This window comes from Schistocerca nitens, chromosome 8 (genome assembly GCF_023898315.1).
Source record: "Schistocerca nitens isolate TAMUIC-IGC-003100 chromosome 8, iqSchNite1.1, whole genome shotgun sequence".
Taxonomy (NCBI): Eukaryota; Metazoa; Arthropoda; class Insecta; order Orthoptera; family Acrididae; genus Schistocerca; species Schistocerca nitens.
This window is the reverse complement of record NC_064621.1, coordinates 345,247,410-345,269,325: the sequence shown is the minus strand read 5'-3', so window position 1 is coordinate 345,269,325 and position 21,916 is coordinate 345,247,410. Positions and strand designations below refer to the sequence as shown.

General features: G+C 39.2%; 1 protein-coding gene across 1 annotated transcript in view; it reads right to left on the bottom strand.

Moving 5' to 3' along the window:
* Positions 1-21,916, bottom strand: part of LOC126199556 (nose resistant to fluoxetine protein 6-like) — a 296,567-nt gene that overhangs the window by 237,242 nt on the left and 37,409 nt on the right. Inside the window, exon 2 of the mRNA XM_049936478.1 lies at positions 1,554-1,696. Within this exon, the coding sequence (XP_049792435.1) occupies positions 1,554-1,696 (143 nt within the window). The remainder of the gene's footprint in view (positions 1-1,553; positions 1,697-21,916) is intronic.

Genomic DNA, 21,916 nt, shown 5'->3' with positions numbered 1-21,916 from the left:
CATAATGTTCGAACACAATATATGTTCGAGAATCCTGCTCCATATCGACGTTAATGACATGGGCCTGTAATTGATTGTATTTTTCCTACTACGTCTTCTGCATATTGGTGTGACCTGTACTACTTTTCAGCCTTTGAGTACGGATCTTTCGTAGAGCGAGCCGTTGTATATCGCATCAGGATTCTCTACGTATTTGGTGAACAGTCTGGACGTGAAGACTAGCTTTTATTGACTAATTTAAGATGCTTCACTTCACTGAGGATACCTACTTCTAAAGTACTCACGTTGGCAGCTGTTCTTGATACGAATTCTGGAATATGTAGTTCGTCTTCTTTGGTGAAGGAATTTCGGATGGCTGTGTTTAGAAACTCTCCTTTAACAGCACTGTTACCGATAGTGTTTCCATTGCTATCGTGCAGAGAAGGCATTGATTGTGTTTTTTCGATAGCATACTTAACATAAAACCAAAATCTCTTTGGATATTCTAGGCTGATTCCGAGACAGTTTCTTTGTGAAAACTGTTATAAGTCACATTGAAGTCCATGCTAGATTCCAAGTTTCTGTAAAAGATCTCCAGTCTTGGGGGTATTGCGTTCCTTTATATTTCTCATTCTTTTTTCGTTGTTTCTGCAACGATGTTCTGACCTGTTTTGTGTACCGTGAGGGATCAGCTCCGTCATTTGTGTGAATTCGTAGGGGCATGCAGAATGTCCGATACGAGACGTGTCAGTGAAGAAAAGCACGGTGAGTCGATGGGCTAGGCACCTGTAATCATCGCAAAAATGTCGCGTGAACCTGTCCGATCTCCCGCGTGCCGGCCGGCCGCACACAGCTGTGACTCCTGCGGTGTTGAAGCGTGCGGCCACTCTCATTCGGGGCCACAGACGGATCACAACCATACATCTCGCGGCACAAGGTCCATATGCAGCAACAAAAATTTTTAATCATCTGCCCCATAATACAAAATGTCTGACATGTAGCGAAGAAAGTTTTAAATCTAATTTAAGATTATTTCTCTTGGAGATCTCAACGAATTTCTACTGAAAAACTGGTAGCCAGTAAAAAAATAAATGTATGAGTAAAATAAAATGAAATAAAATACAACAATAATAATAATAATAATAATAATAATAAAGTTAATATACTAGCGTGAGAATCACTAAAAATATTCTGCTTATCAATGTTAACACTAACCATTAATGTATATCTTGTAAACTGAGTCATTCTACATCATTTCGATAAAAGAATCTTTCAGATGCCCTATGGAACTTGTAACTAAACAAAAGAGAAGAACAGATCGCTATGCCCAGCTGCCCACCTGATGAACAATAGATCGCTGAACCATCAGGAGTGTCAATATGATGACGTGTTACAAACTAAGCTCCGAAGAAATTTTAACCTCCGTTATTGTGACTTGTTATGTCGGCAGTGTCACTGCTTCTAATTCCCTTCCGCGAAACTGAAGTATGGTTGTGGCTGTAGTCGTGGTGTTATGGTTGTGGCTGTAGTCGTGGAGTTATCGTAGTGTAGCCTGCGTGTCGAGGCTGCCTTACCTGCTGGGCTGACACGTGTTGCAGACGCACGCTGGCCAGACAGTACTTGCCGCCGGCGTCCAGGCACTCGTCGAAGTTCCCCAGCAGCGCCGTGTTGCCCTCCAGCAAACCAGACACGGGCAGCTGACCCCACGACTCCAACACTGCAACACAGTTCAGGTTGACGTGGGTAACACGCTAAGACTACGTCACTGGTCACTGCCGTGGCAGCCGTAGCAGTAATGGGATGAGCGGGTGTCAAGACTTCATCACCTGCGCCACTCACGAATCCACAGTGGTTGTACCAGACAACACCTTAGATTTGGATAGGATACTTCTGTCAAAAGTGTAACGCAATCATCAAGGGTTGCATAGGCATCGTAATTTGGACAGCTGCAGAATGCCACTATAATCGAGTCAGATTGGCTTCTTACGGGAGCACAGAGAATGGCGTTAAACGGATAGGTATGTTAGAAAATTTATAAAGGGAAATGGATAAAGTGAAGTTATATATAGAGGGAAATAGTGAAGCTCTGTAGCAGCAAGAACAGGACTTCTTTTCAGGTAAATGCATGGTTGTAAATACAAAATAAAATAGGACTAGTGCAGGAGAAGATTTAATAATGAATAAGAAAATAGGAATGCTAGAAATCCACTGTGAACAGCATAGCGAACGCTTTATCTTAGCCAAGACAGAGACGAAGCCCAAACTGCTGACTGGCCGTTTATTATTTCTAGAAGAAGACATGAAGATTCAGTGACATAATTTTTAAACGTGATTTAGGTAACTTAATGTATTAACAAACAAACCAACTTCATAACTTTAATGTTACAGAAAAGTAACTAAGGATATAACAATTTTTATACGAAAAACAAAATACGAAATCAAAATTTATACTCTTTTTCAGTTTTCTATTGAATAATAGAAGTTTTGAAAGAGATAAATTTTGTTTCTGCTTCTCCTAGATCCAAAATAGGTTCTGACATGTCCCTATTACCACAAAGACGAATAAATAGGAAGATTAATAATATTAACACTACTGTTTTTATTCACCCCTCTCTTTGGAGTAAAAAGAAATACCAAGTTTTTTAATGTTTTAAAAACATGACCTAGGTTCTAACTCTGATTATAAGTTTAAGGTTAGACACAAAATCTACAATCCCATATAATTTTGATATTCATATTTATTTTTAAAATCATCAGTTTTTTTAAAGCTGAAAACTGATTTTATTCACTCCATTTTACGACACTTCGATTACGCTGTTGGTGAGAAGCCACTGGAAACAGTAACTTCCATAGGACACCTAGAAGTAACTAACCGCGGCACCTAAAATACAAAAAAATTGCAGGAAATCGGGTGCCCGACTTAGGTTAATTGGGACAGTTTTACAGAATTGTAGTTCATCTACGAAAGAAATAAATTACAAAATACTAACACGAACGACCTAAAACGAAAAGACCACAAAAAACAAGTTGCAGAAAAAGCAGATGTCACAATCAGACTTATAGGGAGAAGGTTGAAGAAATACAGTTTATCCACGACCGAAATGGCTTGCAAAAGACTTAATTACTGGGATACGTACTATGTTAAATACAAGAGACTGGAAAGCTCGAAAGATATGCAGCGAGTTTCGTCACGGGATGGCATAGATGGCGCGAGAACGTTACGGATATGCTTAGCAAACTTCAGTGGCGCACGTTACAATATATATGTTGTACACCACTACGCAGATTATTGTTTTAGATTCCGAGAGCGTACGTTTCAGGAAGAGTCGGCCAGCATTACACCCTTCAATACGAGTATCATGGAATGACCACAACAAGATATCGGGAGACTTGGGTGCTATGGCGGAAGTTTGACAGCATTCGTTCTTTTTGCTTACCAGTGGAACAGAGAAGAGAGGAGGCGATAATGGTAGCAGACGCGCGCTCCGCTGCGTTTAGATGACTTATTTAGTGTAGATGTAGTGCAAGCGTCCTCGGAATTTTGTGGAAAACATTGAGTCGTGGGCGTGGGCGTGGACGTGAGACCGGAGCTCGGGATACTGCCTTTGTCTTGGCAGCCGTGGACATATAGTGCGTGAACCCTAGCTCATTGTGACACTTGGAAACTTTCCACGAGTGGAGAATATTTTTCTGATTTTTGTGTTAGCCTTTGGCCCGATCCGTATTCAGAAGGTTTACACAGGCGACCCCGTGAAGCTTTCAAGTTATCAACTGGGAAAACTAGATCGAGTGATTCTTCTACGTGAAACTGAAGGCTTTTTATTTGCTGTAGAAGGGACTGAAAACGCGAGACTGTTAGTGGGTAGATGGAGGCTTCCTTTACGTCCTTCTGTACAGACATTTAGTCATAGATATACTCCGGTTTGCAAGGTTAACAGAAGCTTTACCGGAAGTCCCTCCTTAACTACGAGTGTGCGGACAACGCCTGCAATTGAAACTGTAGACTTCAAGATTGTCCCGTGTTACTGTTTTACTGTTTCGTGTAGTTTTCGTGATTGTACTATAAGTTTCGTGGTATATGAAGCGCAGTCAAATGAAAGCCGAACACCCACTGCAACGGGACTATGGAATGATTTCATTCAAAAGTAATCACCATACACGTAAAGACACTTATCGCACCCAGAGACAGGACGATCAATTCCTGTATCGTAGCACTTGACAGGCCGCTCACGGATCCACGACTGCACCCCTCTCTTGTACTTCCCCCTCTGACTGAAACCGTCGTCCACATATGCCTTTCTTCAGGCTTCAGGTCGCCTATAACATCCACGATATATATATATATATATATATATATATATATATATATATATATATATATAATAGAGGGAAACATTCCACGTGGGAAAAATATATCTAAAAACAAAGATGATGTGACTTACCAAACGAAAGCGCTGGCAGGTCGATAGACACACAAACATACACACAAAATTCAAGCTTTTGCAACCCACGGTTGCTTCGTCAGGAAAGAGGGAAGGAGAGGGAAAGATGAAATGTGGGTTTTAAGGGACAGGGTAAGGAGTCATTCCAATCCCTGGAGCGGAAAGACTTACCTTAGGGGGAAAAAAGGACAGGTATACACTCGCACACACACCCATATCCAACCGCGCATACACAGACACAAGCAGACATTCTGCTGTGTCTGTGTATGTGCTTGTGTCTGTGTATGTGCGGTTGGATATGGGTGTGTGTGCGAGTGTATACCTGTCCTTTTTTCCCCCTAAGGTAAGTCTTTCCGCTCCAGGGATTGGAATGACTCCTTACCCTGTCCCTTAAAACCCACATCCTTTCATCTTTCTCTCTCCTTCCCTCTTTCCTGACGAAGCAACCGTGGGTTGCGAAAGCTTGAATTTTGTGTGTATGTTTGTGTGTCTATCGACCTGCCAGCGCTTTCGTTTGGTAAGTCACATCATCTTTATATATAATTACGAGTGGAATATGAACGTGTGGAAAATTATGTAACTCAATAATATTCATTCAATTACGTAATTATTTCTTAAAAAGATGATAATCATGTAAAACAGAGACAATATTTGTCTCACATTCTTTGTTAATCTATGTCATTCTTTTCTTTTGTTTTGTACCCTTTTGTCGTCGTCTTCTGATGTACGTTGCCGATGCAAGACGCGAATCGATTTGAGGTCTGTTAAAGAAAAACATTTAACGTAAAATTATTGTAGTTTTATGTTCATTTGCTGTCCGAGGTTGGGGCTGATCTGTTATTCTGTTATTCTGCGCAACGGATTAATCTGAGATGTACCCTTTACCCTGTGGCTCCTGGAAGATGCAGTTTCCACCCCCACACTACTACAGAAGTCAGACAGACGCTCCTAACGTTCTAAAGAGAAATGCCTGAAAAACTTTCAGCAATAAATATCTTCTGGAGTCGTCCGCTGTAAGGAAATGACCTAAAATTCACCAAATGTCTTACGTTACTAGTGGGATACTTGGGTACTGGAGTAGTGCTAGTTAGTGTAAGAAAAACATGAGACTAACTAAACTTATTATATATTTTTGCAAAATTTTGAGAAATCACAATGGCCCTTTTAGTTATGAATTGAACAAGTTATATCGTGGTTCTTTTCGGAATGTGAAGTTACCTCTCAAGGATAGGATTCGCTAATGAAATTTCTATACAAAGTTTAAGATGCTTGTTGCCTTGGCAGAATGGCTGAGAGGCGCGCCTACTCAACTTGAATAATTATCCTTTAGAAAGTTGCTAGGTATGGTCGAGGCTGTCGCGTGTGAAATGCAGTGAAGTGTACTGTTGTGGGGGAAATATGGGGCTCGCAATAGCTGTAGCGCACAATAGCGTAAGCTGCGATGACTGATGTCTGCGCCACTCGCTGCTGACAAATAAGATAACTCTCGTGCCGGACTGAGACTAGAACTCGGGACCTTTGCCTTTCGCGGGCAAGTAGAGCACTTGCCCGCGAAAGGCAAAGGTCCCAAGTTCGAGTCTCGATCCGGCACACAGTTTTAATCTGCCAGGAAGATTCATATCAGCGCACACTCCGCTGTAGAGTGAAAATTTCATTCTAAAGATAACTCTCCTTCTATCTGGATTGACCTTCGCCAATCAAATTCTCCCTATGCCTTGATGAAGTCAAGGATTCCTATTCGCCCCTAGTCTAACTATTGGCGTGGTACACCGGTCAGATAACCAGTCCACCGTGAAGACACTCAAAATCCGCTCGCAGGCGTTTAACTATAACTCTGTCCATTCACACCACACAATAAGTGTGTCGGCCAACACAGTGAACAACGCTTAATTGCAAGGACTCAATATAGAGTCGCCCTTTGATTCGCTCTCGAAAGAGGTGTTCTCCCAGTGAAGTTCTGAGGAGAGACTTGTTCCTCGCTCTTTCGAGTACACGTACGAGCGCACACGCTCTCGTTACGTGTTCTCGCTCCAAGAGCGACAACAGAACGGCCCCTCTCCACGTCAGACGTGAAGGGGTATATCTTTCGGTCTCTTCCATTATTCCTTCAGCTCAAGGGGTCAGAAATATCGTCTGCCAATCAGAATTGCTCTTCTAAAACGGGAGAATGACGTTTCGTTTATGGCGACCAATCTGGAAACTTGTAGCTTTGGCATTTGGCGTTTGCTGTCTCCCTGTGAAAATCTCTGAAACTGCGTGCTATGTGTAAAGAATGTGTAGGCTGGTCGCTCCCACACAATGTAGCGGAATTTGCTTTTAAGCCGAACACGGGATCGTTCCCCCTTTTCACTCGGGCCCACGCTGTCTGCTACGGGTGGTCACCGGCCGACATGGGCTGGGTCGTCCTCTGAACGGCCTGGCGGCCTCTCTCCCGAACTAAAAGCCTCTGTGACCGTCGTGTCTGGAATGTATGTGTGCACGCCAGCCTCGAGTATTTCAAGCACGGTGCATTCACTTGTCAATTGTATATAGTTTACATGAATTCATACAACATTGACTTTATCTTATCGAGTTTGGGTTCGAATGAAGCGTCTTGATGTGCGGAACATGATTGTGAGGGCGGGACATGTAAGCAATGAAGGTCAGGAGACCGCGACGTTTTACAGCTGGTAAAAAAACAAATAGAGCCAAATGCTTTAAAACTGTTTATGATTAATTATTGAAAAATCACTTCCTCTTTTAATTATAATTTTGTATTAATTGTCTTATCATAGCTGCAAGAAGTGCAGCCATTGTTAGTTGCGATTATATAGCAACTTCGTCATTACTTCTGGTCGAAATATCAAGGGTTTGTGTTAAACTTACAGTATTAATAATTTCTTTTGGTGGCATCAATTTAAATGATTAATAATTTATTGAGCAAAGGAAAATCTTAATTAAAAAAGAAATCCTCTATCTTTTGTTGGCCGCCATCTTAACTTTTATCTCAGTGGCAAATTTAAATTACTTGAAACTGCAAACAATATTCCGATGTGTAAGAAATAAATGTGCACCGGTGGTACTGAACTCTATTTATATAAAAATCGAATCACACTGCATCTTCTAAGATCAGTGCTGATGATATTTATTGTTGAACAAGATTTCATTGCTGATGTATGAAGCCAAAATTAAACTACGCATTAATCACGGAGAAAAATATTTCTGGTAGCATACGTCAGTGTTGTGTGCGGGTGGTATTCTATGGTTCCTTTTCATGATCAATTTGCTAAGAATAATTAAATCCATCGAAGACAAAAATTATAAAAGTTCTGATGTACGATCGGTAACTTTAGTGATATGAACACAAGTTACAGTCAACATTATTACACTACGTCAGGTGGAATTCTTGTGCAATTTGAACAAAATAATTATCCGGGGATGTTATAGTATGAATATTGTATTATACATGTGTATAATATTGTCAGTATCACTTATAAAATCAAATCAATGCAACTGCTAAATAACAGAGTGAATTCAAAACGCAGAATACCATAGAGTATCATATCATCCATATTCATTGAATTTTTCCATGTTGATGATAAGCAAACCCGCCACACGCCGAAGACATGAATGTCACACAGTGAAAGATCCAGGCTTTATGGAGGGTGCTGCAGCGTTTTCCAACGAAATCGCTGAAGTGTAGCCTTCGTACGAAAGTGGTCCATGCCCCAGCTACTTGTTTTCATGTGATCGCCCCAGTCCGTGTAGCGAATGGGCGAGGAATCCAGGCCACGTCTGCTTCACAGCTGTCTGAAGGGCAGTCGAATTGTAGGCGCTAGCCGCACGGTACTGTGACAGCTGAACGAACACACAACGCGACTCCGCCAACAACGAAGGTCACGACTCAGCAGCTGCGTGCACGTGTGATGCAGCACCATGCCGTTCGCCTAACAGAACTGTGGTCATTCTATGTGTACTTACCGATTTTTAATAAATAATACTTCGTTGTTGTACTACCACCAATATAGCCTCATTTAGGTATAGTTGGAACTTCCAAATATTACTATTTAGATATGGTAGTAACGTTGACATAATGATTGCTTATGCTCCGTAGTTTTAATGAATGCTATAGACAATTTTGACGTGGAAAATGTAATTTTGGGGAGGGTGTGTCCATTGGGCTTACACCAATATGACATAGATATGTAACTGAGCCCTTTGACGAGTGCTGCTTCATATGTAATTTTAGTCGTTGAAATAACATCGACATACACATTTTGTGTGTGTGTGTGTCTTCACTTACATATTTTTGATGAATACCGTAAAACAGACGAATTGGATTTGAAAATATTTAATTAAGCCTTGTTTCAAGTGTGGTAAAAAGACTGAATTGCACTCGTTGGTAAGTGCAACTTGACATGTGCTACATGTGTAACATCAGTTCTGTCAGTAGATTTGCGAATTTCTGATATATAATCGAATACTTATCCGTCCCCGGTAGCTGAGTGGTCAGCGCGACAGAATGTCAATCCTAAGGGCCCGGGTTCGATTCCCGGCTGGGTCGGAGATTTTCTCCGCTCACGGATTGGGTGTTGTGTTGTCCTAATCATCTTCATTTCATCCTCATCGACGCGCAAGTGGCCGAAGTGGCGTCATATCGAGAGGCATGCACACGTCGAACGGTCTACCTGATGGGAGGCCCTAGTCACACGACATTCACTTTTATTGAATATGAAGCCATTTTACGCTTCATTCAGGTGAAGCGTACGTATTTTTGACATGCAAATACTGCACTGCTGTAAATACCTTGACATACTTCCAATAAATAATACAGACCCCTATAGATACTTTCAACATGAGGAAAATTTTCAGATGGTCCAGATACTCGCACTTAAGAATATGATGTCATAGTGGCAACAACCGTAAGTGAGCTAATTTAGCTATTGCGCGTTTTTCAAATTTTTATTTTTTTTAATTTCATCAAAATTGGCTTAGTTCCGCTGTCTTGCATATTTAAAAATCTCCTCACCACCACCTGGCATTTCTTAAATTTCCTGTCACTGGCCTCTTACACTCCGCCATGTTGAATTATGACGTCAAAGGGATTTGGCTCCTCTCAGCACAATTCCCATGGGAAATACGCTGTATACTCCATAGCCATTCAGTTTATTTTTCCTTCTCTTCCTTTTTTTACTATCGATCTCCTGTCACCGATCACATTTAAATTTCTGTCTCCCTTAACTATCTGAATAATTACTTTTATTTTGCAATATATTCATTTAATCTCTTCATTATCTGTGGAACTATTTAGCATATAAAGTCGTACAGCTTCGTTGGTATTGACTTAATGTCGATCTTGGTTATAATAATACCTTTACCGAGGCAACTGCTCTGCAACTACTGCTCCTCTCCTCGTGACCCACAGATTAATGTGGCCTTCTACAGATATCCTTCCGTTGACGTTTAATCTACGGTACAACTGTCTGCATCGTTGAGGTACGCAAACGACTACAAATAAGCAAGTCCCCTAGTTCATTTAGGGAAACATCTTATTGCATCGTACATTGTCGAAAACATACTTTAGGGTTGCAACCACAAGGAAGATACACTGATTTGTCTTTAACCAGCCTTCCATTACTAAACGCTACTTTCAAATGGCGTCCCTAGTAGCTTTTTAGACCCCAATACCGGGCTGACGTTCCACGAATGTATGTTCAAATTTTCATTTTTTTCTTCTATGGATCATTCTTGCCTGCAGCTTACCACTGTGACTTGTCAGGCTAATAATTCGATGGTTATCACATTGATCCTTAGGTGAATACAGTGGTACCACCGCCACGGAATATTAAATGGAGTGGAAATGCTGCATCTGTATACAGAACACCAGAAACCTTACGACAAAGGGAAAAACTTCAGATCAATTCCTCCCAAGAGCATTGGAACAGTGGTGAAGGGCAACACTCCTAAGACTGGTCGTGTTTGTCGAGCGAATAGTTAAGGCTCTGTTTTGAACCTCCAGTTACTGGCAGTACGCTGTTTACAGTCAACAGCAAGTATCAGGCGGCGCCCAACCAAGCATCCGATCCCACGAGTGTAGTTCTTTGACAGGCATCCTGGTGACTGCAATCGTATTTTGCTGCACCCCAATAGAATGTTCTTGTTGACTTCAGTATCTTGACAGGTATATAAAAAGCTGTATTTAAGGAAGTCCACTGCTACACGAAAACGTACTCGTACAAGGAGACCCTCTGCTTTCAGATCTTCTGTGCAGTAGTGGTATAATTTGGCAATTAATCAACTTACTTATGCAGGGTGTCTTTTTTTACAACGTGTACAGACTATAGGGATTGATCGATGAGAGAATACGGAACAAAAAAGGTCTGATGAATTTATATCCGGAAATGCAATGTCTCCATTCTAGAGACTATTTATTCAATCATACATTGTTACAGAGACTGCAGTCTAATACGCGCTGTACGATGCAGCCACAGTTACAGTATGTGCTGAAAATGGTTTCCATGTGCCTCAAAGCATGCGTGTACCCGCCGTAGCATGTTCTGTCTTACACGTTCACACTGGCGAAGCTTCATCCGAACAGTGTCAAAGGCAGCATGAATACGCTGCCCCAGTTTCTTCACATCTGGAATGGGCTCTTCATACACGATACTTCTGAGATGGCGCCAAAACCAGAAATCGCTCGGGCTGAGATTCGGTGAACGAGCAGGCCATGCATCTTGACCCACTCGTCCGATGCATCGACCAGGGAAGACACGATTGAGATACGTTCGGACGTTAACGGCGAAGTGGAGAACCATCATGTAGGAGCCACATAACCCTTCGAATGATCAATGGCACTTCATCCAGCAGGGGAGGCAAAGTCACCCGCAAGAAACGTCTTTAGTTCCAGCCTGTTAGGTGACGTGGAAGGAAGACTGGTCTCAAAATACGGTCGTCAATTACCCCGCCCCACACATTCCGGCTGCACTGATGCTGATGATTCGCTGTCGCCATACCATGCAGGTTCTGCATAGTATCCCAAAAAAAACTGCAATGAACGTTGAAGATACCACACTGCGTAAAAGTGGCCTCATTTGTGAATAGAATGGATGACACAAATCCCGGAATCGTGGTTGTCTCATGAAGAAACCAGTGACAAAACTGCTCCCGATGTGGAAAGGCTGTCGCTAGTAAGCCCCGCATAAGCTATAAATAATAAGGATAGTGATAACTGTCATGGAGAATGTTCCACACGGCCGTCTGGCTTACCCTTTACCGGCGAGCCAACTATCTGCTACAGACACGGTGGTCGCCTTCCACAGTGTTAATCACATTTTCCTCCAAGTCTGGTGTCAGGACATTTTCATGAATCCCTGCTTTCTGAATCGACCCTGTCTCAGACAAACGGGGAAGCACTGTTGCAAACATTAAATTCTGTCTTTTGTGTCGGCGGAGATACGTCTCCTGATACCACCTTGCTGCCTGCCGCTTGTGGCCATTTGCCTTTCTGTAAGTATACATAATGTCGGCAAGCTCTCGATGCGAATACGGAACACTGTATCACATCCACTACAAAGGTGAGACAGCTAGAAAATTGAATCGGACACAACATTACTAATTACTATAGCAGGAGAGGGCACGATGTAAGAGAAACATTACCACCCTCTACGAGGAACAGCGCGTATTAGACTACAGTCTCTGTAACAAAATATAATTGAACAAGTGATATCTAGCATGGAAACCACGCATTTTCGGCTATAAGTTCATTAGACGTTTTTTCTTCCGTATCCTCTCATCATCCCTGGAGTTTGTACACGGTAGAAAAAATCGTCCTGTATGTTTCCTTTACCTGGAACTCATTTTCTTAGAAAAAATATAACAATAATTTAAAAAATTAGGATGATCAGACTCGTTTCATTAAAATTAGTTGAAAGTACTCGGATATGTTACCTAAATGAGAAATTATAGTTAAATGACTATCAAAACCATGATTATATTGCAGTTATGTAGTGGTTGTAACTCACTGGTCATTTATTTGTGTACACAGACTTCGGAAAGAAATAATGGAACTGTTGTCTACAGTGATCAATGGGACTGCTAAATAATCAGAGACAAGGTAAAGCTTCCAAGAGAGACACACACCCAAAATCAAAATTTGGTAAAGGGTAATATTTCAGGAATGGTCGTTTGACTAGACAGAGTTGAATGAGAATCTTTCGCACCTTCGTGAATTGTATACAGTAGCTCTACAACAGTATAGAGAAGTCAGTTGTTTGGTTTACGTTTTCCAGCACAGACGTTAATGTCCCTTTGTTAACACAAATCTACAAAATCTGTTGGTACCATTCGACTGTAGAGGACTATAAACTCCTTAAAATGCTCAATTAACATCCGGAAACAAAATACTATGTGGAAATTCTCTGCCTGACAGTACAAAATGTACTGAACACATAAAACGAACGAACAAAGTCCTACTCTTGTCGTTCTTGAATAGATTATTCTCTATTACTAACTGAAATTTATTGCAGAGTGAAAATCTCATTCTATATTTTAAGCTGTTTCATCTTTAATATGAACAGCAAATGCATACTTTGAGAAAACATCAACAACAGTTAATGGATATTTATATCCTTTATTTATTTTAGAAATACCTTTTAAATTACCAGAATCCATTTCAACTAACTCAGCTTGAAATAAATCATGTATACTAAAAGAAGTAACATTTCTTATTTCAAAATTCTTTCTCATTGGTTTATGTAATTCATTAATTACATTTTCATGAACATTATTATTTAAACCTTCACCACCACTTACAAAATTTTTTCACCAAATTTACTCTATCTACTTTTAGATATTGTACAAAGACCTTCAATTCCTTGTCTTTAATTTTTAGTTGTTACTCTATGTGGATAATGTGTATCAGTAAACTTTTTGCACTTTAAACAATAAATATGATAATCATGAGAAGTTTGGTTTTCCTTTTATATAGATAAAAATACAATTAAAGTTTAAATTATTTCACCAAATACAATTATATTTACATCTACAGGAACATTTGTAACAGAATCTTTCAATATTACAATTGTAAAATTTGATTTAGGTACCATTATTGATTGAATATTATCAATTATTTTATATGGCTTATCACCTACACTGACTGTTATATCAAAATCGAAGTTTAAATCTGTATTTATATTTTTACCAACAATAATATTTCTTTAAGTATGAAATCATATTCAAAATTATACATTTTTTGTTCACCACCTGTCATAAAAGTAAATTCAATTATTTGTTCATCATATACTATTTCTTTAAGATTACTTAACTCTTCTAAGTATTGTGTTAAATCTGTTTTCGAGAAATAAACTGAAAAAGCTTGTTCTATGTCTTTTTTTGTAAAATAATTATAAAATTGTATTAAAATGCCTGTATATTCCGGTTTTGGAACATAATCTTTTTCTAACTAGTGTTTGTTAACTATATCTTTTGCATCTATTGGATCATTTACATTAGCAAGTCTTCTACTGTTAAAACCAATATATCCTTTAGTTACTTTAAAAATAACATTAAATTCTTTTTGAAATTGTTTAATTGCATTTGTTATCTTTGGATCTATTGATGATTCGATTGTTTGATAGTATTTTCAATATTTTCTAAATTTAATGTAGTTGTATTAACTACTTGTTAATTTTGTTTAATTAGATGTATCTAATTTCCAAAAATGTCTATTTATTAAGTCTAAAATATCATTAAAATTCCTATTTACACAAAACAATTTTCAAACAAATGGACACAAATGACCACATACTACTTTATCAAAATTTTGTATCCTTTCTGTATTGTAATATAATTCATCTTTTCCTAAGTAATTAATTTATTCTTTTGGTATATTACCACCAAATGTTCAAAAACAACTTTTTTATTTTTATTTTATATAGTAACAAATCCAATGTGTACCAGGATTATCAGATATATCTAAATTTACTTTCCTTTTTAATTGGGTAATTTGGTTATTCATCAAACATATGTACGCCACAAAAGTGTTTAATTTTTAATTGTTTAATACGTTTTTCTATATTAAAATTACTTAATGCATTAGGATACTTATGAATTACTTTTTCGAAATTTTTCTTCTTTATTGCAGTTACAGCTTTCTTCTTGTTTATAACTGCATTTGCAATTGCTGCAGATCCACCAGCTAAAGAACAATTGTCGCTAAATAAGGTTATACAGCTAATAATAATGGGAAAAATTCTCCTTCATATTGTGTTAATGCTTTACCATCTTTCTTTTTTTGTTAAATATTCAAAAATTTTTTAAAAACAGGAATAGCTAATGTAACAAGTAAATTTCCACCAACTTTCTTTTCTTTTTTTCTTTTTTGAACATCTGTTAAAATGGTTCAATTGCATTTAATTGTACATTATTTAACTTTAATTTAATTGATTTTGGTTTAGTTTTTCCACTAGGTAGCAAAGTGTAATCAATTGCAATGTTATTCATTTATTTAGTTAAAAATTTAATAAAGATTTTTAAATTTATAATCCCCAACCATTTTCGTCAACATTATTTCCCATAGCCAATTTTGCGTTTTCCATACATTATTCCTCTAACTGCTGTTCCTGCAACATTTTCACCGAATGAAGCATCATCTGCATTCATTCTTCTTTTGCAGCTAACTGAAGTTCTTTATCAGCTATATGTCTTTTTTCTAAATCTTTAATATCTCTATAGGCAATATGATTTTTTTTACAAACTTCATTTAATCGAATTACACCTTTATCACCTTTAGCTAATCTTTCATCTAATTTTGTACCTGGGCCACAATATATATAACCTGGAAGATGCATTTCAAATTTTAATGTATTAATTAAAGTATTTACTAATCCTTTTCCATATTTATCACTTTTCCAAAATATATATGGAAGAGTATTCAAAATCGAATTAAATATTGAATTCCTTTCACATTATAAATTATGAAATCACTATATTTGTTTGTTAACATTTGTGCAAAACTAACTTTTTAATTATGATAATGATTATTTCCAGCTAATTCTTAATCATGAATTACTGCTAATCAATCAATTAATTGTCTAACATCATTTAATCGAACATATTCAACTGGTTTTTCTGTATAGTTTTTAATTAAACCTTCACATATTTTTTCAGGAGAACTTGGTTCTGAATCATCTATAGTATGTCTTCTTAAGTTTGCAAAATAATCATCAACAATTGGTTTTATCAAATGTTTATATTTATTGCCTTTACTTGATTATATTTTATTTGGATTATTATCAGAATATAATGCTCCTGACTTATATAATATATCTGCATAATTTGATAACTCTACACCATCGGATTTTTCATTCATATCATCTACACTAATTTGTTTTTCAGTTAAAAGTCTCATTAATCCATCTGCACCTTCATATTTTTATTCACCAATTTTTAATTTATCTTCACTGAATTCAATAGCTGAATTACCGACATATTTAAACATACCAACAGGTATTAAACCAAAAACTTTATCTTCACTATGATTAATGTGCTTTAACATACTTTCACTAACTTTTATCTTTTTAGTTTCATTTTTGTGACTATTTGATTCTTTTTTCTCTTGGTATTTATTCAATACATCTTGAACCAGAGGTTGTACAGAGATTCACGGAGAGCATAAGGGAACAATTGACAGGAATGGGGGAAAGAAATACAGTAGAAGAAGAATGGATAGCTCTGAGGGATGAATTAGTGAAGGCAGCAGAGGATCAAGTAGGTAAAAAGACGAGGACTAGTAGAAATCCTTGGCTAATAAAAGATGTATTGACTTTAATTGATGAAAGGAGAAAATACAAAAATGCAGTAAATGAAGCAGGCAAAAAGGAATACAAACGTCTCAAAAATGAGATCGACGAGAAGTGCAAAATGGCTAAGCAGGGATGGATAGAGGACAAATGCTAGGATGTATAGACATATATCACTAGAGGTGAGATATATACTGCTTACAGGAAAATTAAAGAGACCTCTTGAGAAAAGAGAACGTTTATGAATATCAAAAGCTTATCTCACTAGGGGTAAGATAGATACTGCCTACAGGAAAATTAAACAGACCTTTGGAGATAAGAGAACCGCTTGCATGAACATCCAGAGCTCAGATGAAAACCCAGTTCTCAGCAAAGAAGGGAAAGCAGAAAGGTGGAAGGAGTATATAGAGGGTCTATACGAGGGCGATGTACTTGAGGGCTATATTATAGAAATGGAAGAGGATGTAGATGAAGATGAAATGGGAGATACGATACTACGTGAAGAGTTTGACAGAGCAGTGAAAGACCTGAGTCGAAACAAGGCCTTGGGAGAGCCAGTCCTGACAAAACTCTATCATCTGGTGAGCAAGATGTATGAAAAACGCGAAATACCCTCAGACATCAAGAAGAATATAATAATTCCAATCCCAAAGAAAACAGGTGTTGACAGATGTGAAAATCTTAACTATCAGTTTAATAAGTCACAGCCCCAAAATACTAACGCGAATTCTTTACAGACGAATGGAAAAACTAGTAGAAGCCGACCTCGGGGAAGATCAGTTTGGATTCCGTAGAAATGTTGGAACACGTGAGGCAATACTGACCCTACGACTTATCTTAGAAGCTGGATTAAGGAAGGGCAAACCTACGTTTCTAGCATTTGTAGACATAGAGAAAGCTTCTGACAATGTTGACTGGAATACTCTCTTTCAAATTCTAAAGGTGGCAGGGGTAAAATACAGGGAGCAAAAGGCTATTTACAATTTGTACAGAAACCACATGGCAGTTATAAGAGTCGAGGGACATGAAAGGGAAGCAGTGGTTGGGAATGGAGTGAGACTGGGTAGTAGTCTCTCCCCAATGTTATTCAATCTGTATATTGAGCAAGCAGTGAAGGAAACAAAATGAAAATTCGAAATAGGTATTAAAATCCATGGAGAAGAAATAAAAACTTTGTGGTTCACCAATGACATTTTAATTCTGTCAGAGACAGCAAAGGACCTGGAAGAGCAGTTGAACGGAATGGGTAGTGTCTGGAAAGGAGGATATACCATGAACATCAACAAAAGCAAAACAAGGATAATGGAATGTAGTCTAATTAAGACGGGTGATGCTGAGGGAATTAGATTAGGAAATGAGACACTCAAAGTAGTAAAGGAATTTTGCTATTTTGGGAGCAAAATAACTGATGATGGTCGAATTAGAGAGGATATAAAATGTAGACTGGCAATGGCAAGGAAAGCGCTTCTAAAGAAGAGAATATTGTTAACATCCAGTATAGATATAAGTGTCAAGAAGTCGTTTCTGAAAGTAATTGTATGGAGTGTAGCCATGTACAGAAGTGAAACATGGACTATAAATAGTTTGGACAAGAAGAGAATAGAAGCTTTAGAAATGTGGTGCTACAGAAGAATGCTGAAGATTAGATGGATTGATCACATAACTAATGAGGGGGTATTGAATAGAATTGGGAGAAGAGGAGTTTGTGGAACAACTTGACTGTAAGAAGGGATCGGTTGGTAGGACAAGTTCTGAGGCATCAAGGGATTACCAATTTAGTATTGGAGGGCAGCGTGGAGGGTAAAAATCGTAGAGGGAGACCAAGAGATGAATACACAAAGCAGATTCAGATGGATGTAGGTTCCGGTAGGTAGTGGGAGATGAAGAAGCTTGCACAGGATCGAGTAGCATGGAGAGCTGCATTGTTGAGTGGTACTTAAGTAAATAAATTAGTGAAATCAAAGTGAACTAGAAATTAGAATATAAATGAAAAACTTGGTTTAGTTTAGAGAGTTACATACTCGCAAACAGTGGGCCGAACAGCAGAACAGAAGAGACAATGACCGTGAAGTCAGCAAGTTCCACATAAGCAGGCGCTGTCGATTCAGCCGTCAGGGCACCGCCCGACCGGCTCACGTGTTTCTCAGTTGTCGTATGTGAGCAAAGGCCCTCGCCTACATCCCAAGAGCCAATGACCGACGTAAAGAAGATTCTTCGAGAAGCTATTCAACGTGACAGAAGAGGCAGTGACCGGCTCACGTGTTTCTCAGTCGTCACATGGGATCAAAAGCCCTCGCCTACATTCCAAGAGCCAATGACCGACGTTAAGAAGATTCTTCGAGGAGCTTCTCAACGTGTCAGAAGAGGCAATGACCGTGAAGTCGTTCACCTCCAGTAAACTGAAGTGAATAAATACGCGAGACACAGTGGGCCAGACAGATGAAGACGGGGACGGAGACGGAGACGAAGATGGAGACGGAGACGGAGAGGAGAGGCGAAGAAGACGAAGAAGTTTTCAGTCAGTTTCGGTGCTGAAGACCGTCATGCAAGAAGAGTCTGCATCATGCACAGACGAACCAAGTCCGCCGCTGTAAGCAAGCAGCAGCCGCGGCGCCAGAAGACAGAAGTTAAAAGGTATTTGAAGTCGGATTTTTACATACCCGGGTGACTCGTGAGGACGGGAAGGAGACGGCCTCACATCAGCAGTCACCTGTGAGCTGGGATGAAGACCTGACAGCCGAAGACTGGCAAGCGGGAGTCCGTGGTTCGAGTCTGGGACACTGGGCTTGCCCCGCCGCGCCGCTCCGCTGGTCGACGCAGAACACACGCGGCCGCTTAGAGAAGAGAAACATTGGGACGCCACACCCAAGGTATCATCCGATGCACGATTTCGCTCGCAATAATTAAACGGGCCACCTCGCGCTGCGCGTCTCCAGTCAACTGGGCGAGACGGCGACACGAGATACACACCGCTACGCGTAATCAGACGCCGCCGCCGCCGCCGCCGCCGCTGTCGCAGCAGAGGACTTCACAAACGACACAGCTGCCGCTCTCCGAACCAGAACATCCCGTAAGATACAGTTGTACAAATCTTCAATAAAAGTTATCTTATGTAAAAATGATGTTTCATTCGACCTCATACCCGAGCCAATGAAGAACCCACCCTGCCCACATGTTGTTAAGAGGGAAAAGTTAATTTATTTAATATTTTCACCCTGACAGAATGCTTTAGAATGCTCATCCTGACAATTGACTTGCATCCAAAGAGAAAACCCAGTTACATTTAGTGACAGAAGTGTCACATTTAGTAACACAACTGTTACATTTGGTGTCAGAGAAAAAACCCTTGGCTCAATACGAGGTGTGAATGACAGTCACTAAAGGTCCACAGTTAGTATTGTTTAATGTGTGAAAGGATAGAGGTTTGCATAGCAGTCGTAATATTTTCTTTATTTAGAAGTGTATTTTCTCTCATGATTTTAAGAGTTTTGTCGAAAATATTTAAACATCTTTTGAAATCAGTGTGGTAATATTGTGTAACTAATAGTTTGTAAAATGATGACACGAAATCGTACAAAGTCAGAGTCAGCACCACAAGCTGTTTCTACTGATGAAGCTATTCAGAGCTTAGTTAATCAAATAGCACAGCTTAAAAATGATAATAATGCATTATTTAAACAGTTGAGTGAGGTTAGGCAAACCAGTTCAATCCCTCCCACCCTAGATTCCTCAGCAGCAGCCTTAGTAACTCCTTTTTCAGGCAAACCTGGCGAAGACATAACAGCATTTTTTGATGATTTAGTAGCAGCTGCAAAGTTAGGATCATGGTCAGATGAACAGCTCTTACATATGACAAAGTTAAGATTGATAGGAGAGGCTAAAGCACACGTCTTATACCATGAAGAATTACGGAATGCTCCAACATTTGAGGAATTGAAGAAAGGATTGCTTAAACGTTTTCAAAAACAGAACAGCTGTAGATTTTATAGGGAACAATTAAACACTATCACTCAGAGGCAAAACGAGCCGTTAGAAAGTTTTGTAGATAGGATCAGAAAAGTTATTAACACCTATCAGTTGACAACTAGTGATGAAGCAAATAAAGTTATTTTACAAGAGGCAGAAAATAGAGCTCTGGATACATTTTTACGTGGGTTACCTCTTGAAACGTCCCGTCGTGTCAGAGCAGAGTTTCCTAAAAATTTAGCGGAAGCTGTATCTGTGGCGACAGCTTTCGAAGAAATAGACGTTGCCACCAGATACAAGGAGAAGCGAAATGTATTTTCAGCAGGAGTACGATGTTTTAGGTGCGACCGACAGGGCCATATAGGAAAAAACTGCAGACAACCTCAATGCACTAATTGTCAAAGAATAGGTCATACATTCAAGGAATGCTGGTCTAAGAAAGTTTTTGGAAATGGAAATCAGTTAAACTTAAACGGGAATGTCGGAGCCGCCGCCAGGCGTTCCCAATAAAATTTCATGCCATTAAGGTGAATGTGAAGGCGGAATGCTGGTTATCTGCTACCATACAGGATAAAGAGGCAAGGATACTAGTGGATACAGGAGCAAACGTATCAATAGTAAGTAATGAATGTATTGGAGAAAAGAAATATGACCCTCCGAGGTATAGATTGAGTGGAGTAGGAGGAGGTACAGTGAAGTCATTAGGATGTACATCATTGATTTTCTATATTCACGGTGTACAATTTCAAGAAGATGTAGAAGTGGTAACGAAGGTAACTGACGGGTACGACGTGATCCTAGGACTGGATTTCCTGAATAAACATCACGCTAAAATCGACCTCAGACAGCAAACTGTCGAACTTAGCGGAATAGTGTTTCAGCTAGGTGACACCGCTGCAAAGGGCCCACTGCCGCAAGATTTCCCCAACCGGAAGGCGAAATCAATTGCACTGCGTGCAACGTCCTTGAAGGTTGATTCGCGGGATCAGATACCATCTGGCTCAGGAAAACTTGTCTGGATGACCGTTGACCCCGAAGTACCTACAGATACAGTGTGTCTAATAGAGCCTTTAGAGAAAAATGAGGAATTAGATGTATCACATTGTTTTGTACGTAGAAGTGTTGTACGGGTTCAAGAAGTTGAGGGAGAAAGAAAAGTACCGGTACATATTGACAATTTCGGAGTGGAGGACAAAGAGTTGCATAAGGGAATATTAGTAGCTACAGTCAGTACTTTTGAAGAAGAAGATTTCATTTGGTCAGATATTGATAATGGTCAGAAACCAGACGCCTATAAAACCGCATTACGCCAGAAGATTGAGCATTTGAAAGGAAATGATAGAGACACGATAGAAGCAGTTTTAGTTGAGTTTCAAGATTTATTTAATGCAGAAGGTCCACTGCCAGCAACAGATATCACACAGCATAGGATCCCAACAGGAAATAGCCCCCCAGTTTATAGGAAGCCTTATAGAGTTGCGCATCACTTACAGCCCATACTGGATGAATTTTTAGAACAGCATCTAAAAGATGGAATTATAGAATATACTGATTCGCCTTATAATTCAAATATCGTAATTATTCCAAAGAAGTCTCCCGACGGTACGAAACGATATAGATTTTGTTGTGACTACAGACACCTTAACAAACAAACTATCTCAGATGTTTATCCTCTTCCAAACATTACAGATATCATTGACAGTTTGGGTAACAGTAAATACTTTTCAACAATCGATCTACGTAGCGGATATC